The sequence below is a fragment of the Aythya ferina genome, assembly GCF_964211825.1.
Source record: "Aythya ferina genome assembly, chromosome: 5".
Taxonomy (NCBI): Eukaryota; Metazoa; Chordata; class Aves; order Anseriformes; family Anatidae; genus Aythya; species Aythya ferina.
In genome coordinates, this window is record NC_140301.1 from 59,346,130 (window position 1) to 59,365,973 (window position 19,844).

At 43.2% G+C, this 19,844-nt stretch overlaps 1 protein-coding gene across 1 annotated transcript in view; it reads right to left on the bottom strand.

The window, feature by feature from the left end:
* Window positions 1-19,844, bottom strand: part of MNAT1 (MNAT1 component of CDK activating kinase) — a 120,386-nt gene that overhangs the window by 76,898 nt on the left and 23,644 nt on the right. The window contains exons 2-3 of the mRNA XM_084520886.1: window positions 9,125-9,277; window positions 7,377-7,450 (exon numbers count right to left, since the gene is read on the bottom strand). Of these exons, the coding sequence (XP_084377012.1) occupies window positions 7,377-7,450; window positions 9,125-9,277 (227 nt within the window). The remainder of the gene's footprint in view (window positions 1-7,376; window positions 7,451-9,124; window positions 9,278-19,844) is intronic.

Genomic DNA, 19,844 nt, shown 5'->3' on the forward strand with positions numbered 1-19,844 from the left:
CCTGAACTGGCTCAGCAGAGGGGATGGATGAGTGCCAGAGATGGTGCAAGGGAAGTAATAGAAGCGTACAGATGGGAAATAGGAACGCTCTCTTTCCAGGAGTACAGATGCAGCGTTATCTTATTTCTATCGAAAAGCATTCAGCCTTTCCTTGAACCCCAGCAAAAGGGTTAGGCGGGATATAGCTGAGAAATTCCTAACCTTAAAACAAACAAACAAAAGGCTGTATTTATTATTTTTCCTCTTTTCCAAATAATGAGCAATATCGAAAGGACTGACATTTTAATTCAGCCTGGCAAAACAGCTCAACTCCTCCAACCCCTACCCCACTGCCCTGACTTCAGAAGGGAGATGAGGAGCAGGTTGGTTTTGTGCTGTAAGCATTTGACTGGAAATCAAAACCTGCAGCGCCTATCTCAGTGTCTTGATCTCAGGTGGAGCCCCTTGGCATCACTATAACCCCAAGACATCGTGCTGAGAGCCCTGTGACTTTCAGAGTTGAGCTCCTTGGTTTTTGGAAGCAAGTTACCCATTTCATTTTTTTTTTTGTCCCTCTCTAGAAGGCATACAAACATTTTCCAATTTAATATTACAATACACATACACTTTCTGGATATGGCAGCATTTCCTTTAATAAAACACATTATTTCAGCCTAAATCTGTTGTATTTTAGCGGAGATTTGACCTCCAACTTTCCAGCCTACAGTCTCCAGCTGACAATCAGCTTCATATTTGAGTATGATGGCAGAGAAGAATTGTCATGTGAAAATGCTGGCATACAACCAGGGCTCTGCAATGACAGCAGCTGCATGGGAATGTCAGCACTTCCTACAACTTAAATCCACACACCAGCTCCCTAAACTCTTCAATGACGACACAAGAAAGAAATAGCATATGAGACATGCTGTGCTAAGCAGGATGTCCAGATGCCACCTTCAGGTGCAAGAGGAGGAACAAGATGAGATGCCAAATGCCTTTGGGCTGCTGAATATCATGGGTATTTCTCTAAAAATAATCCGGCATTAAAAAATAAGCTGATGATCTAAGTTTTTGCAACTACTGCTGCTTGAAACAGTCGTGGCTTTTTGTTTGTTCCTTTCTCAGTTATCATTAATTACTCAACAAGACACAACCTCGGTTTGTAAAACACCAAGCATAAGCCTTAAAACTTAAACTAGGGAAAGCAGGCAAGTTTTAGACACGGGCAGATGCCTGCCTTTATTCAGAACTACTTACAGAAGTGAGTATATCTCGCTACGTGATATAGCAAGTGTTTATTTCTTAAATGGTGTTTAAGAAATCTTCAACATCCACCCGCATAGGCAGTGCTTAAATGCTCTGCTCGCGGCAAGGTGAAAGGTTCCTTTCCCCTGCTGTGGCTGGAAACCCCAGATAAAATCCTCCCAGCAACTGGATCTCCTTGCACCATGCTGGTCCTGCCCTGTCACTTGAGGAGATGGCAGGACAGCAGCAGGCAGAAAGATTCAAGTTTCCTACACCCTCGAAGCCCAGAGCAGATTTCTCCCATTGAATGTTGACCTGCAGCCATGGAAGAGGAGGAAAGAGGAGTAACATCATCTCGGTCCTAAACATCCTTATCTGTTCTTCTTCAACAAACACTAAGTGGTTCACGTTTCAAGAGTTAACATACCGAAAAACTATGTTTTGTGGCAACAGTCTTAGGACCTGGATGTCTCTATCCCAAGATCAGTGTCAGCAGCTGTCCCTGAATAAACGCAGAGAATATCTTCCCTCCTACAATAAACATCCTAGCAGCAAAACGAACCCTGTTCTTTGACGCTGCACCAGTTATCACTGGCCACCCACCCAGCCAAAATACCTGCCAACCTGTTTTCTAATTTATTTTTCATGAGTTTCAAACGTCTCTCCATCAATATTTAGCGAATACAGATTCTTACCATTCTATTCTCACAATTACAATTGTCAAGTCCATTTTGTAAGGGGGAGAAGCCATGAAAGATAACTGAAAAATTATTTTTCTCTTCTCTTGTGTCCCCTCCACAATTTACCTGGCATTTGATTTGGTTTCATCTGGGTTTTGCCAGAAATTTATTTTTAATACAATTCTTAGAGATAAACATATTTAAAAAAGAGAACATAAACTAGCAGAACCAGAAAGAGTTAAAAAAAAAAAAAAAAAAAAAAAAAAAGAAAACTCACATGCTCTACCTACCCTGAAAAAACATTGGTATAGGTCTGAATATGACTGGCAAAGCAGATGGCTAGTTTGAAAAGGTTTCAAAGAGAAGACAGACTTATTTTTGTCCATGTTGAAATATAGCATAAGCTGATATAAGAGGCCTGAAACCCTTCAGGGAAAAGAAACAGAAGCTGTTTTGTATGCAACAATTATTTATCTACTTATCCATCTCACACTGGTTGGTTTATAAATTGACTTGCCTTGAGACATCTGTTGAAGTACAACAGGAAGACTATTGTGTTTTCCTGAAACATTTCATTCTGTTTAGGTAAAACTCCCTACTGCTGAAATTCAGCCTTTACAGGGAGTCCTTTTGCTGCTTTAAAAAAATAAACTTTTATTGTGCGCTCCCATTATAAACGGAAAAGCATTTTCCTAATTATTATAAAGGAAACAAGAACATTTGAGGCAAAAGTTTGGATAACGTGGGATAATAAGTTGTGCAGAGAGGCAGCAGTGTGAGTGCACGTCACTCTGCTGCACAACTGCAAATTAAACCCACCCAAACCTCCTCTGAGATACTGCAAGTTTTCTGAGATTTCTCCTCCTAGCTCCTTAAGAGACAGCGATGTTACTATGTTAAAATATTTCCTCTTCAAATATTAGGCACACTGCCTCTCTGCCAAGATAGATGATTAATCCAGTGACCTCGAAAGCCTGCTCCTATGTTGATCCTTTCTCCTCTCAGGCACAATCCACTTAAAGCCTCCACCTTTCACTCTCTCTACTTCTGGCTGAATCCAGCTGGTGGGAGACACAGACCGGGCACGAGGAATGGCCACTCCACGCATCAAACACTCCTATAAGGGAAATTAATGAATTATGGATGCCTACAATTGCAAACAGAGGAACAAAGAGAACAGTAAATCATAATGTATGTGCCAGTGTATGGATGACACTGCTGTGACAGTCAAATTATTGTAAGCTTTATGAAATTTGTTATTCGACTGGGATGGAGTCAAGATCATTTCTTCACTTCTTCAGGAGAAAAAAATGAATGCGTGCTACTTAAGCAATAAACCACAGTAAGTTAATCAGCTCTCTTCCAACCACTAACACTTCTCTAACCTCCTCCCCTTCGCCTTGTCTACAGAGCACCTAACTGGAAAAAAAAGAACAAAATTGCCTGTGATTACCTTGCAAAACACAGTGTTTGATCCACATTGTTGGTATGAACCAGCCCTGAATTTAACAGATACTCAGTATTTTTTATCAACAGCATTCCTCCCACCCTACCACAAACAACCCAGCCATTACCATCTCCATAAATAGCCAGCTGGAGACTGGGACTGGCAGAAGAGCGACTGCTTTGGGCAGAGCACTATGAAAGGAGACAACCACGTCCCCAGTCCATGCAGGGAGTCCAAAGCTACCATGGCACCTTCGGTTGGTGCTTTCCATGTCTGGCCCTACCTGCGACCCCATACTTTTAAGGAGTGGTCTGGAGGGAGAGGAGATGGACTAGATCTTAAGAGGTCCCTTCCAACCAACATTTCTGGGATTACTACAAAGTAATTGTCAGGAAAAAATAAAACCCAAAACTAAGCCAGGAAAAACCTCGTTAGGCATTATTAGTTATTTCTGTTTATCCTCAGTTGTCTTTTATTGCGACAGTTTTCCAGAAAAACACCCTGGCATGCTACTGACTGATTCAAATCCCTCATCCCCACCAGGTCTAAGACAAATCATTTTGGCTGGAACAGCGCGGCACTGAAATCTTTGGTCAGATGAGATGGCTGAAACGGACCTTTGATAAAGCTGCCCTTTTTCCTACTGAGTTACTCCCATTGTTAGCAGCAGCAATACCACCCTTGTGCACACACACGGAGGAAAAAGACCACAAAGAATAAACAACATAACCCACAAGCGATCGTAGATAATAAAATCCTGCCTATCCGAGGATCGCTTGTAAGACAAATGGTCTGAGCAAGACGAGCCACCAGGCAGCTGGGATTGCACAGGCTCAGAGAAGCGATGAGATACGGGAATCCAAAGGGCACAAACACGGTAGCCTCCTTCCAAGCTGAATGTACTGAATGTTTTAAAAAGCAATAATTACTATTAGGAATCGTGTTGCGGTAATGCCTAGAGGCCTCACTCAGGTATCAGGAGAACGGTGCCAAGCAGTGTGTGTACACAGGCGAGGAGGCGGGCCCCGCTCTGGAAAGCTTTCACACCAGGTTTTGAAAAACTGGCTGAGGAGATACCCTGGGGAAGAAGAAAACCTCGTGGAAAACACAAGCAAAGTTTGCATGACGTCCAGAGACTGCAACCTGTAGTACCACCTGAAGGTTTAACCTCATCCCTCTCAGGGACACAGACCTGCCTTACTCCAGTAGATGTTGCACGTACCTTTCCCAAAAAACAGGTTTTAACCTTTTCACTTTATTTTTCTTCCTAGTGTTAATGACAACAAACTGTTTACAATGTTCTCAAATTGTCCAACTGATTTTTCTTCTGGGGAAAGCCTGCTTTAAAATGTGGTTTCTATTTAAAGCCTTGTATAACACATTTTTGCCCAAAGCATTATTTAGTGGCTACATTCTAAACCACTTAAAAATGTGTTCTTTATAATAGAAATCTTAAGAGGTGACTACCCTAATGTTTGACCTTTTCCCCCTACCTCTTTTGCTGTACCACCCAACACTTTCCTTTAAACAGAAAAGTCTGTAGATGTAATACACCTGATTTGAAGGGGGAAAGTGTGTTTCAAGCGAGCCCATACATCAATCGAACGAGACGCTGCAGTCGCTGCAAACATTGGAGCTGATCTACCTGAAACATTTGGAAAAACTATCAGAACGGTGCCAGGGTCACGTGCAGTATACGAATACAGGATGTTTACATTTTGTCTCTGCCAAGCAATCACTTGATTCTGATCCCCCTCCGCCCCCACACCCCAACAACAAGATAAGAAAACTTACAAGCCAGGAGAAAACGGGGTAACGCTGCACTTTTTTTTTTTTTTTTTATCACTTCGACCTTCTCAAAGGAAAACTGGAAATTTGCAGCAGGGGGAAGCAAGGGGAAATCTGGTTCTCCGCTGCCCGGCTTCCTGAGCTGGCAGCTCCACCAACCACCACCAGCCACTGCCAACCTGCTGCACGTTGGCCCCACGAGGCGAAGCTTTGCTCCGCATGACTACCCTCTTTCTTTCCCTTCTCACAGCACAGTTTCCCATGTGCGCAAACGAGCAGGGAATTCACACACACAAAGAAAAGGAAATTACTAGTCTTACTAGCAAAATCCGGAATACCCACAGAGTGGAAGATGCCTCCAATGTGTTGGTCAGCTGTGCCGCACGCACCACGCACAGCAAAGATGCTGGAAGAAGTCTGGTACGTAGCAGTAGTGTGACAACTGTCAGGTGGAGAAGAGTTCAGGGAAACAGAAACAATCTCCAAAGGTTGAAAGGAAAATATCTGTAAGGACCTTTATCACCAGAGAAAGAAGAACAGGGCTTAAATTCTTATCAGAGGTGTTGTTCTTGAATCTAGCCAGCCCTCCGGCTCCTGGATCTACCTAAGCAGTAGATCATAAAGTTAGGAGATCATAAATAACTCCTTAGACTGTGAAAATTTAAAGCCTTCTGACTGCACCTCTTCCTTCCTTTCATCACCCTGGCCGATGCATGAAGAAATGAGGAGGTACTTGGCCTTCCTAGTCCTTTTAGTATTTTAGATGTCACTTTCCAGCAACTAATTTCAATTCCTGATGACTCCATTTATTGAGCTTCTATGTTCTGCATTTGCAGGACCAGCACAATCACAGATACATTCACTCTTCTTCACAAGGTTATGAAGACCAGCTGTGAGCTCTGCTGCTTCGAAACCAAGTTGCCATCAGAGGCTCTGGAACCATTTGAAATTTAACAGCCTAATCCCAAGAGCAGGAGAATCGTAACATTCTGCACGAACTGATGAGGTTCAGGCAATTTCAGGCAAAACTTCAACTCCCTCGTTGCAGATACCAAAAGCCCATGTAAGAGCAGTAAGTGGGAAACCTATATTTAATGCTACATAAATAAAAAGCAGTTTTCCTTTCCATGAGCACACAGCCTCTTCCAGGATCGTCTGGCTAAGCTGCAACCATTCTTTCTGCTCCCTCCCTCCTTCCCTTACACCATCCAAAAAAGTATACAAACAGAACTACACCCACTCTCCTCCAGATATTTGGACCCGTATGAGTGTGCCTGGTGTTTCCCAGCCACACGATTTAGCTCTCCAGCCTCAGCCTTCCGATGCCAACAAAAACACGACACATTACTCACAGCAGTAAGCGTACTGGATACACTGCTACAGAGCAGCACAGTGCAAAAATGAGCAAGGGCTTCTTTGAGAAGCTGAAAGGGAGTGGCATCTCCATGTTTTCCTTCAAATCGCATTCACTGCCTCTTTTGCACTTTCTGAGCCACCCCTTCTTCCTCCAGGACTAAAAAAAAAGAAAAGCCTCAGAAGCTTATATAAATCAAGAAAAAAAAAAGCTTTAGGAGTCACCCGCTTGAACACATCCATGTTTTCCTAAGCAAGATCCATCACTCCACCATAAATCACAAGTCACCCTAACGAAGAAGAAGAAAGTAAACTCTGTTGACAACATAGTCCCTTTCCAAAGGGCAAAGTTCTACTTCAACTAATCCGAAGAGAAAGAAATCAATGTCTCTTCCTAAACCTCCTTCTTCTACACAGCAACAGAAAATGCTACCACACTGGTATGTAAGGTCATCAGCTTCAAAGCAGCTCCAACTACTGTAACATGCAGAAGCAAAAATGACAAAAGACACCATATGGCTTCTGTCATGGTAGATAAAGCTAATGGAAGCATATAATGAAAATTTGAATTTCTCTTCTGTTTAATCTTTCACAGTGTAGCACTGACAATGGCCTGCAAGCCTTTCTTTTCCAGCTATAAAGCACTACTTCCTCTCTGAATCATGTTCGTCCTCTGGCAGATAAAACGTTTTACTTAACGATGTCCTACAGTTCAGCAAATAGGACTGAAATGTACAGAAAAAAAAATAATTAGATAAACATCTGACACTATGATAAATCCTTTTACGGAAACTCAACTTAGACATGCTCATAGGCAGGCAAGTCAGAAGATAAAAGCCTCTCATGAGCACAGCACTTCAAAAAATGCAAGCATAAATACTTACCAATTTCTTCTATTTCTTCCAGGAAATCATTATATTCACTTAGACTGGGAAAGTCATCCTCTCTTTTATTGTATCTTTGAGAAAAGAGAAACAAGCATTTATATAACACACACAGATGAAATTTCAATTCAACAAGGCTCTTGCTGCAAGCATATTAAGTATTGACCTAGTTTTATCAACAATGTGCTTTGTGACTCCCACAGCTGACCAGCGCACGGTCTTTAACAGCAGGCAGAAGTGCTTGTTATAAAGGAAAGGAGCTGGTTGGGTATAAGTCAGTGCTATCTGTGCCTACTGTTTGCAGATCCTTTTTCTGGTGTTGCAGGTAAACAGGAGCATTGAGACTATCAAGACGTAGTAATTCCCAGCCAGCCCTTCATCATGAAAAACCTGTTAAAGGCAGAGACAACAGTAACACCCACGAGAAAAGCTTTTTCTGCAAGTATCAGAAAAGGGAGTTTGGCTCCTTGCCAACCACAGAAAGCTTATGTCAGCAGCAAACTGAAATGCTATGTGATTATCTTACTCCCTATCAATAGATCATTCCAGAACTCATTTATCCAGCTCCTGATAGCTGGAAGAAGGAAAGAAATGAAGGGACAACAAGTCTGGCGAGAACACGGACAGGCTCTGAAAGTCAAGACACACAAGTTTTCTTCCCAAGAAAACATAAAGCTGAGATTCTGCCTGCTCTGCAAACCAAGATACATGACGCCCAGGAGTATAAAAATCCAATTCTGAGAAGTCAAGCAAAGTTCCAATTTGGAGGATTTTTTTGCCTACAAAAAATTAATCTGGAAATCCAAATGGGTCAAATATTTTACATTTTCTGTTTTAAATATACTTCGTGTTTAGTCAACTGAGTTGACTTCATTCCAGCTTGACTTTTGTTAACTTCAGTAGACTTTATAATCAAACCTGAAAATTATTACTTTCTGCATCAGCGTCTTGGTATCCAAGAAAACAATTTCCCTACACCTCAGCAATATCGTAAGATTCATTTAGCATCATGCTAAATCTCAGACTAAGGCTGCCAAGCTTACAGTTTACCTGTAAGTTTAGCTTTGTACAATCAACTCTCTAAGGTTGCTACATTCCATTAGGTTTTCTTTTAACAATGCACCAACTGGCCTGCTTAGTTTCCTCATAAAACGTTGTTTCATGGCCACAAGGAGCGAGATGTAATTTTAGATGTAATTTATCTCAATTGCGAGAGCTCTTAAATCTGCCTGACACAAGGCTTGTAAGCAAGCATTTCCACTAACAATTGCTGTGTGAAGTAGGAAACAATGTGAACATGGCTTCTCTTTTGTCCATTTTCAGTCGGAAGGGCGCTAGCCTTCAATTCTCAGAACAGGTCCCCAGGCAAGAAAACAATTGCGGTCCTGCTTCTCGCCCTACTCCCATGTTCACCCCCTCCAAGGGAAAGCAGCTGTAGCCCTCCACACGTAACCATCTCCACTTGGGAGGCAGGTCTTTGTGAAAAGTACACCACACAGAAACACCCAACGTTTTCTACTCCTAAGCAAGAACTCCTGTAGTCTAAGTTGAGACTTCATTCCTCAGTTGTTGCATAGTCAGAGTCTCTGAAATCCCTCCATATTAAATGGAGTCAAGCTTCATGGTGATGGTTTTTTGGGGGAGAAGTGGGGAGTTTTTTTAAATAACTACTGGAGGAATAAGTCAATTCTTGGAAACGATGATCCCTGAAATATCCATGTTCCATTCTTTGAACTGGCGACACTCACATTTTCAGCACCTTCTTCCGGATTTCCACCTCCTTGTCAACAGCCGGATCCTCAAAGAGCTGTACCCTGAAGTTGCTTTTCCGCAGGGGGGTGTCGCACTCGTGGCAGTTCCCAGCCCCTCTGACAAACAGCAGCTCCACGCAGCTCTCGCATCTGAGGGAGAAACAAAGAGTAAGAAGGCAGACACGTGTTAAACAGGAGCTGACACAGAGGATTGTCCCCCCCTTTTTTGTTGCACCCAACAACTGCAACAGCAGGGGCTGTCCCCCAGGGCAGGAAGGAAACAACCAACCTCAGCAGCACCATGGCTTTATTCACCCTGCCCAAACAGCTGGCCTCTTTGCTCAGGCTGAAAGTTAATCCATGGACAATGACGTTCCTTGCGTCAGGGGGAAGTTTGTCCACGGACACCGCCAAATTCATCGCACACGGACCAGACGGCGATATCCTTATTTGCACCACCTGGCTGCACAGAAAGCCCCAGTGATGTTCTCGGTGCCATCCTCAGTGCAAGCAGGGGTACCAGCTCTTGCTTCTCAAGATCTTCAGATCTTCCAAGCACCCACTGCTACCACCACCTTACAACTTACAGCAAACCTGAGCTAAACTCTAGCCCAACACAACCAAGGGAATCAAAAATATTCTCAAGGCTATTTTTTTTACCAGTGCCCAGCTCTTCGATGCCTTCTGCAAAGACTTTTAAGATGGCACATAAATGTGCTTCTTACCCATTCTGCACAGAAATAAGGCAATGCCGCCTTTTTGGCTTTATTTCTTCTGTCTTAATAAAGATTGCAGACTTTAAGACAACGCTTGTAGCAAGTCAGCTGGCGTTAAATAAAGGGAGAACGCACAAGAAAGCTAGTTATTTTAAATAAAAAGAGAGCATTTGGGTACTAATAAGCACAAATTTCCAGCAGAGGACAACACCTGCTGCAGTCATTTCCTGCTGCTAGGGGGGCAAGAGGGTGTCTATTTATAACTTCGGTACATCGAAGCCAAGTCAGCCCTACATTAAGGGCTAGGCTGCATTGCACCTTCACAAACTCAGCACAAAACTAAACAAGTTAAGAGAAACAATACTGACAGGGCTGCAAGGGATCTCAAACAAAACCCTCGCCCCGCCGACCTCCTCCCAACTCCACTGGTTCCAGTGGGCGCAGAGCGGAGCTGGCCGGAGCCAGCGAGTTCTGCCCAGCTTCTGTTTTCAAGATTAGAAAGTGCAAGGCAAATTCAATTGTATCTTACAATTAGAAAAAAAAAAAAAAGAAAGAAAAAAAGTGCTTTTTTTTTTTTTTTTTGTCAACAGAAGCAGAACCGCAGTTTCGTAATGCATCTCGCAGCTGACCGAAGAGCGAACCTGGGATTTACTTAGACATTTTCCAGCCCCAGAATTCCTCCAGTGAGAGGAACAAACACATTGAAATACGATTTATCTGCAAAGGGAGAGATCAAACCTTTTGGCACGCTACATCTGAAAGCCAGAAGACTTTGGGACATCAACCTGGGAGCTGCCCTTCTCTAGGAAAACTTTAATTCGCTATCGTGGCGGAAGGAAAACCTCGTGAGAGGGAGAAAAGAAGGGAAAGGAAGGGAAAAGAAGAGAAAGGAAGGGAAAGGCTCTCATCTGCTTCCCCCAACCAGTCTGTGCATGCAGCAGCCCTGTACCCAAGGACAGTTTCGCCGTCTCCTTCGTTTTGGCAGCCAGCACTCTTTGTACCTCTCTCAACACAGTAACTGAAGTACTGGGGGGGAAAAAAAAGCCCATCTCCTCCTTCCTATTTTTAAGTTATAGAGAAGGGAGTGCAAGGCTCCAGAACTTGGCAGGTGGATCCAAGCGCAGGTGTTTGTATTGTTTTTTAGCGTGGTGTTGCCTCAGGAGCAACAGAGCCGGGGCTCCGTGTGCGAGACATCAGTGCAGACAGAAGCACCTGAAACTGTTTCGCTTTTTTTCCCCCTTTTCCCTCAATCAAAGACATTTCAAGTTTACACAGGACTTGACTAAGGACAACACCCCTCCTTGCAAAAGCACTCCCAAAAGCACCGCAGTGTTTTGCTGCCTTCCCAGACAGGGCCTGGTGTTTTTAAGGCTAGAGAATAGCCTGCCATGCACAGAATATAAAATTAAAATCTCTCTAAATATCACTAAAATATCTCATTACCTTTTAGGTTTAGCTTTTTATTCTGGGTGAAGATAACAAAAAAAATTCCCCAGGAGTTACTCACACACAGACAGCAGAGGAAGCCTATCAGCAATGTCACCAACAAAAGCCATCACATCATCTCCAGGAATAAAGTCTCCTGGTCTTCCACAGCAGGACGATAAATAGCAGTACACTCACTTCCATTTCCGTGGACGTTGGCTTGATCTGTCTTTTTCTTCTTTTTCACCCACATGAAATATTTAATGAATGGCTCTGCCTAAGCGGTCTACAATGACGCCACGTTTTTGAGGAAAACAAGTAATAAAGCCTCTAGATGGTCGGCAGCACCAACGCTCAAATAGCCCTACAGGCTATATATGCACTTCAATGGTCAAGGACTTCAGGATCCTACTAAAAATGCTTCTGATGCATTGCGGAAGAGAAGCATTAGTTCTAAAGTTTATAAAAAAATAAGATATTTAACAGCTAAATTACACTTACGGGAACCTCGTGTGTGTTTTGGACAAAGTGCTTCCAAAGGGTAAAAGATTTGTGCCCAAATCTGCATTCCCTCACCCCCCACACACACGCAGACTTCACGTAGGAAGGATGGGAGACAAGGAATGCTCTCGGAGGAAGAGGAAGCCTCTTGGACATCTGAAGGGATGAAAACATCACACAACATTAGCGTAGCCTGATGGCCCCACTCACTTTTCTAGCTTGGCTGGCAACAGAGCAAACAAAACAAAGGAAGGTTTTCACAGGCAGGAGCACTAGATAACCTTTTTTCTTAAATTTTAGATTCTGCTGAGCATAGCACAAAATTGCAGGACTTAGATATGCAGCCATTCATCATTCCAGAAAAAAAATCTTTATGGCTTCTGCTGTTGACTAGGATTATTACAGAATGAGTTACTACCCTTCTTTCCAAAGGTTATTTTTAGTAGATACAATTATTAAACAGAGTCAAGCATTTAGAATCCCTAAGACCCTCTTTTCCAGATTTTATAACCAAGATGTTTCTGTTACTTAAAGTAACGGGCAAAACAAATGATCCTCTCTACTGTGGAAAAGTTTAGATTAAAAACATAATACAGACTTTCAACATATAGCCGAGACTCGAACTACAAACAAAAGCAAGGGAAGGAGTCGGCAAGAGAGATCTGTTTGCACTTGTTCCTCAGTTCTGATGTCAGAGGGAAATTCACTTACAGAATCGGAACAATCCTTGATTTATAGATAGGGAACATGAAAAACAAACAGAAAAAAAACACACACAAGAAAGTTTACTGTAGAAAGACAACTTGGCTTTTAAATCAGAGATGCTTCTAAGAACATCTGCAGGCTTTTTGCTTAGCTTGGGCTAGACAACTGCTCTGGCACAAAGATTCTTCAGCTGGGATATGAATGGCCCAACGTGGAGCAAGCAGCTGTCAGACCTGTTTATTTCACAACCCTCAGTACATTTAGCAAGTACTCAGAACCCACCGTGGTTTCTGCTGCATAGCCAAGAGTTCATCTACTATTTGCAATTGGCCATCACTGGTTTATTTTCCAACACCAGGCTGAGGGATTAACTGGTACATCCTAGAAGGCAGGTTCTTCCTCGAGCATGCAGCAGTGATGAACTCTCCCTGATCCAAGAAGCTATGGGATCTGAGTGAAAGCAATTGTTTTGTTCCACATTACAGGACAGGGAGCACAAACCGGGGAAAAAGAAGCGTGACTGCAATGATGCCAAACACTTCTGAGAGCCTCGGAACAAAGGACATTATGAGACCAGTAGCTCTCAGATGAGGAGGGAGCTGTCTCTTTTCACAGCTCAACGTCAGGAATTTAGAAATCCTCATTTAAGTACTTGCTGAAGAAGCTGCCCAGTCTTTTGGGTCATCTCTGCCCTTCCCCACCTGCAAAACTCAAGAGGGTGCCTGGAGGAGATGTTCATTGCTCCTTCCTTCCTCTGCTGTTCAGATTCTGTGCAGTCTTAAGAATGAGGATTTTGCTGTTCTCACCTTGTAAGGAGACAACTTCCAAATGCTCTCAAAACCTTATTTGGCCGAAAAATCCATGATGGCTCTGTCCTCAACCAGCACACGAGCAGCTCTCACAAGCAGTTTACGTGCCATCTAGAGATTACAGCTCGTTACAGCAGCGAGGCATTTCAGGTTTCAGGCAGAAATCACAATTCTAGCCACCAACAAATGAGCTTTTTCACAACACTGCTTATAAGCTATCTTCAGTCTGCAGCTCCTCTCTGCTCAGCCCACAGTAACATGCACTGCAAGACAAAGCCTCAGAGATCACTTTGCTAACATTTACATTCTTTTTTTCAGAAATACCGAGACTCCAGAGAGCTGATCTTAGCTTCTCCTTTAAACAATAAAGCATAACCAAAAAAAGGCTCCGGTACTCTGTCTATATCTGTATTATGTCAGTTCTCAGCATCATCTGCCAAGCTGCTAAGCATACAATCTTTCCTTTAGACTATTTATATCTTTTGGGAAAAGGATGCACGCGCACACTTTTGTTTCATTTCTGTTCTGTCAGACGAGTCCTGCTCCATATTGCAGAAAGGAGGAGGTTAAATGAACCCAGACATCCCCAAAATTCAGAAGACACTCAGCCACGGTTAACCCTGGTTTCCAAACACCCGTATACATGCCCTGACCATTGTGCAAACGCTACAGACCAGTACATCTCAACCACACTTACCAGAAAGCAAGCAGACCAGGTAGTGGTTGAACTACAGTCTTGAATGACTGGCATTTAAAGCAAAAAAAGACATACTGAGTGAATTAATAATAAACAGAAACATTCCCACCACCCATTGTGTTTCAACATCTCCATTACAAAACCATTTCAAGTGTCTTGGACCTGACAAGAGGATTTTGCAGCAAGCTGAAACTTAACTCACTCCGTACACGAGCCTTTTCTTTATCCACAATGCCCCTTCAAAAAATTAGAAAAAAAAAAACTTTTACGATATTAACTCAGGATAGTATATAGAAAATATTTTAGAGATATTTAATTAAAGTGGTTCTTCACGAGGTACTAATGCATACTCAATTAAGCACACAATAATAAAAACATATCTTGTGGCACATTTATCTCAATTGCGTCGAAGTGACAGGCCAATGCTTGACAGGCCAATTCTTGACGACTCAAGAGCAGCTGTGTGGAATTGAGAAATCAGTTTTCACAATGACTAGGCATACCAAAATCGATAGAGAATTTACCCAATGTACCAGAATAACTACTTCAAGTCCATTACAGTCTACTGGGCAAACACATGCGCTAAAATAATAATCCAGCTATGTCAATAACCCTTTTATTCTGTTTTATTCTCTTTCAGTAAGAACCTTTGCAAGTTTTTCAGGTTCTCAACAACCATCAAGCTTGGTAGCTTCCAGGATTTGTACCTGCCTACAGCACACCTGAACCTAGGAGGCAATTACAAAATTCTCCACGTCTGCCTTAAATCAAGGAACTGCACATTTTTCAGATGTGGTCCAGCTCAGTGCTGGTCATCGGCTCCCAACACCCAGGACAAACATACTTTTCCTTAACAAGTTTAAGATCTCACACCAAACTCCATATAGGACACGTTGCCCCATTCTAGTCCCATATCCATTTGTGACCTTGCAATGTGTGCACCACTGTGTGGGTTGACCTGCCCCCAGAGCCTGCAGACCTTGTCAACTTGTCAAGTATTTTGAGCATTCGCTTGCTCGGTTTTATGAAACACCTGCAAATACGAGAAATCACACGTGAAAAGAAAATAAAACACAGATAACAGAAAAATAAACGCTTTAGGGACCCGAAATAGTCAAGACAAATCTTTCACTTGAGGCTTCTACCTTCTGTTCTGTCCCTTCAATGCATTTTGCAATGCAACAACGGCATGTGGAATCAAGACAAGGAAATAAGGCTGTATGGTAAAAGGGGAAAAAAATTAAACGGTATTTATGACACGACGGGATATCCTGACCGCAATACTGAGGGCTTGTCACAAAACACTCCCCACATTTCACATCTAATCTCAGAAATAAGAAGATAAAGTTGATACAACACACATCTGGAAAAGAACCAGGCACATGACCACAGTTTTCGATAAAGACAGCAGTGGTTTGGAGTCTCAGTGGGAAGCATGTAAGCTTTTTTTAAAGCTCAAAATCAAGATGACCTCTCAAAATCAAAACCTTTACCAATCTCTTGTAGACATACCTGTTGAATGATCTGTGTACGTTGGCTCATCTCTCTCAGCCTTCAGGAGGAATCAAGCCAAATTTCTGCCAAGAGCACTGCCTTCTATTTCACCCTAAGCATAAAACTACACAGTCCAGTTTCCTTAATCCATTCAAGCACAGAGAGACACTGTGGGGGCATGTACACACACTTAAAAAGTTAAAAAGAGCAGTCTAATGGAACAATAGCTACAGCGTCCATGTTCCAGACAGCACTGGAAACACTGGCAGTGCACAAAGGGCTGTACGTAAGGAAGAACCATGAAGTTTGCTTGGTTTGAAAAGACTGTGAAAGCACAACCTGCCATGAAAAGTGCTGCATGCTGGCTCCAGCACACATCGTGTTTTATGATACAAGGAAGTCAACTATTTCCTTGCAGGTAAATAATTTTAGGTAAACAGCATCGTTTCTCTTAGAAATGAGTGACCAAACAAGAGGTCAGACACCAGCTCCCATTCTCACAAGTAGCAAAAGTCTTAGAGACCTCGGGCTTGTGTATTCAGCCTAGGAAAACCAAAATTGTATTTGTACAGGTTAAAGCCAGCACCAGTGCCAAAGCTGCTGCTGCTGCTCTCATCTCCCTTCACGCCATTGTACGACCTCCTTCCCCTGCTGTCGTCTCCTGCGGGGCAGAAACAAACATTTGTGCAGCCACATGGTAAGTCGCTGGGTTCTTTTCCTGCCAGATGAACTCTCCCATTTGGTTCACCACATAGCTCGCAAATGCTTACACCAGCACACAGCAAAGGGCAAAGTGAACGTAGGAACGAGCGACGAGGGTGAGAACGCTTGAGCAGCGTGTTGCCAAATATAAAACCCCAGTCAGGGCAGGGACCACATCACGCTGCTGCCACCGAGCCCTGAGAGCCAGACACGTTTAAGGATCGCTCGTGCTGGAAGCTGAAGTTTGAAGAGAAGAGGGGCTGTGTGCGGCACCAGGCAATGCAGCGAGGTGCCCAGCAGTGCTGTGAGCAGTGCCATGGACCTCAGCAGCTTTGCAGATCCCGTCTGGAAGCAGAACCAGGAGAGCCCTTGAGTGAACTGCAGGCCTCAGCAAGCCCGGCAGCCAGACTTCCTGCAGCCTTCAGCAAAGGCATCCCGCAAACAACGCTCCCATTCAGGCAGCTTCTGCCACAGCAGTGACACGGGGGTGGTTTTGACGTGGTTTGGACTACAGCGGGTCCCCTGACTGTGGACGTGCCTGTGACAGAAGCACCAGCTCCAGAGAGAGGGCAGCACCACAGCAGGCAGCCATCAGGGGTGTAGGCCGACATGGGATCGCATCCTATGGGAATAAAAGACCCTCCCCAGCATCCAGCACAGGATCATGGGCTGCTTGGGGTTGACAGGGACCTCTGGGTCCACCTGGTCTGACCCCAGCTCCAGCAGGGCCACCCAGAGCAGGGAGCACAGGCCCACAGCCAGGCAGCTTCAGAAGCTCTCCAAGGAGACCCCACCACCTCTCTGGGCACCATGAACACCATGTGAGGAAAGACAATTCAACCCTTAGAGAAATACTTCCCCTAGAAGAAGGCTCCTTCATGGGTAACCAGAGCAAATCAAACTTGTGGAGGTGCTCGGCAGAGCCGGGGCCTCAGGGAGGCCCTTTCAAGCTGAACAAGACCCCAGAGCTGAGTTACAGGGAGAGCCTCTGGGTGAGACAGCACAAAGAGCTGGTCCTCTCTTCCCAAGCTCTGAACTCAAGAACAAACAACACTGTTTATTAAATTTTGTCCTTCTCTTCATTCTTACAAAGCTTTTATGACATTATTTCAGCTCGATCCAAAAGTGTAAGGAGAGAGAACATGACCCAGAAGTGTCCTTCATGATTTCAGGGTACCCTAAGCCACCTGATCACCCCACCTCCAAAGCACGGTTACGCCAAGCAATACAAGAAGAACAGGTGCAGTAGCAGACAAAGGATTAGAACTATTCTTCAGAATTGCTAAAAATAAAAGAGCCAAAAAGCATGTAATTATTTCAAAATCTTTTAAACAATGGCTACCAGATCACTTTACAGGAAAGCACTGCCACAGCAGAAACGGAAGGCAACGCAACCAAACAAAAAATTCACGCATGTGAAAAAGTCTCAAAGCTACTGGGAGCTCATCATTTAGAAAGTACCAAGGAGCAGGCAAGGCACCCCAGTACAATAATTATTAAAAATTAACTCATGGTCCCACTGCCGCACAAAGCAGCCAGGAAAAGGCACATGCAACCCAGGGATGCATCAGAACAACTACTGCTGTCGGACAGACCACCAGGATCTGATGAGACTTCAGCCGAAATCACATTTGCAGGTTTGGTCACTCACACTCAAGACAGATGAGTTCAGCCTAGAAATGCAGAAAAGAGCAACCAGGATGATCACAAGATCGGGAAGACAGGCTTATCAAAGCAGAAAGCGCAAAAAAGGTACTTAAACTAAAACTAACAAGTCTAACCAGTAGCATAAAAATTCATACTGGAAATTGTAGATATAACTAGCCACAACAGTAAGTGTGGAACCACTTCCAATAGGAGCAGCAGGGCAAAAATCAGTTTCAAAATGAAGTTTAGTAAGCTCATGAGGAAAATTTTATGATCTGGATATCTTCAAAAGGTAACTAGATAGCCAAGAAGGGGTCTTCCACTCCTATCTATCTTCCTAGCAGCTTGTTCTGAATCCTGAAAGCCAGAGAGAACAACGACTGAAGATAAAATAAAAAAAAAATAAAAATAAAAAGCTAATTTTGGTGAAGATAGATATACTACATGCATCTTTGCACATTGAATTTATTTCTCTTCCAAAACGACGACGTGCATGGCACAGATGTTTGAGCATCTGCTCCTTCTGCTCATAACAGAAATAACTCCTAACCCTCAATCTTAAAGCGCTCTTTCTTAAATTACACAGATTCATATTCTTCTACTGAAAACCAGTTAATTTATCTTATCTAGCATAAAACACGATACGTGTGTCTCAGAGATCCAAATTCAACTCACTTGGGTCAACTTTTTCATCTTTTCATCATACCATTCTGTTTGTCTGACCTTAACAGCTGATACAATAGCACAGAAGGAAAAGAGAGAATCAACCTTCCCTGTCTGTCTTATTTCAGATAGCACGTGCAATTTAATATGTACATAATACAGATAATCAACTCTACTAGCATGTTATAAAGAAGCTGGTAGAAAGTATGTCTGAGCTGATGCATATTTCTGTACACCTTGTGCGATGACATGGCTTAGCTCGCAAGTAAAACAAGTTTAGAGGGATGACTTCTCTTCAGCAAAACGTGGTTGTCATGACTGAACAAGTTGTCATTCCCTCCTTACCATCAGTCCAACACGGCCTTAGTGAGCAAACTGCTTCCCATACTGCTGGCAGTGAGGCAGCCCGAAGGCCCCAGCAGCCTTTGAATAGCAAGGACTCAGTAGTATTTTTGTTGTAGACAGCACTCAGGTTTCCCTGACAGGTGTAGGTAGCTTTACATCATGTCCCAATTCCCTACTGGAATTTCAATTGATTCAGCCATTCTTAATTTCCTGACCTAAAGCACTGCACAGAACAGCTTGCTAAATCTCTGTTGCCTTTACTAAAACAGTGTGAACAGCTGAACGTCAGAGAAGGAAGAATGATCTCTGCACAGTCCTTAAATACCTTGCAGAGCTGACTCTAAATTATTGTTAACATTAAGCAGTGGAAAAACTCATCAAAAGAAAGACTCAAGAACATTTTTATTGCTATCTTGCACCCACATTCAGATTTAATCCTTGAAGACAGAAGCCTGGGCAAGTATCTTTTAAAATAAAAGACAAGCAGTAAAAAGAAAAAAAAAAAAAAAAAACACTTGCAAACAGTGAAAAGTTTATTTCCATTTTTTAAAATGTAGACATACAGTGAAAGAGGTAATCTGTGACATGCCAGATTCGTATCAAAAAAATAAAAATAAATCTAACAATTCACAGCTTGCTGAACAAATTCACTTCAAAATAACCACACAGACAAACAGGGCTGAAAGGGACCGCTGGGGTCGCTGCCTGCACTTCCACACAGCCAGGCACTTGACTGTCCAGAGAAACCTGCACAACGTCTGCCTTGAAAGGGCCACAGGCCACACAGAGAGCTCTGCAACCCTGCACCAGGCTTTTGGCAAATCTTTTTTTTTTTTTTTTTTTTTTTCTCATCTAAAATAGTTGAAGGAGATGTGAAGTGTGAACCCCAAACCAAGCCAGGCATCTCCTGTCGCAACAGGTCACTGATTTAGGAGAGGTGGCACTGCTGGAGCTCCTGGTGTTAGCATCCCAAGGCCCTACGAAGTTACTAGTTACAGGCTTGCTTATACTTT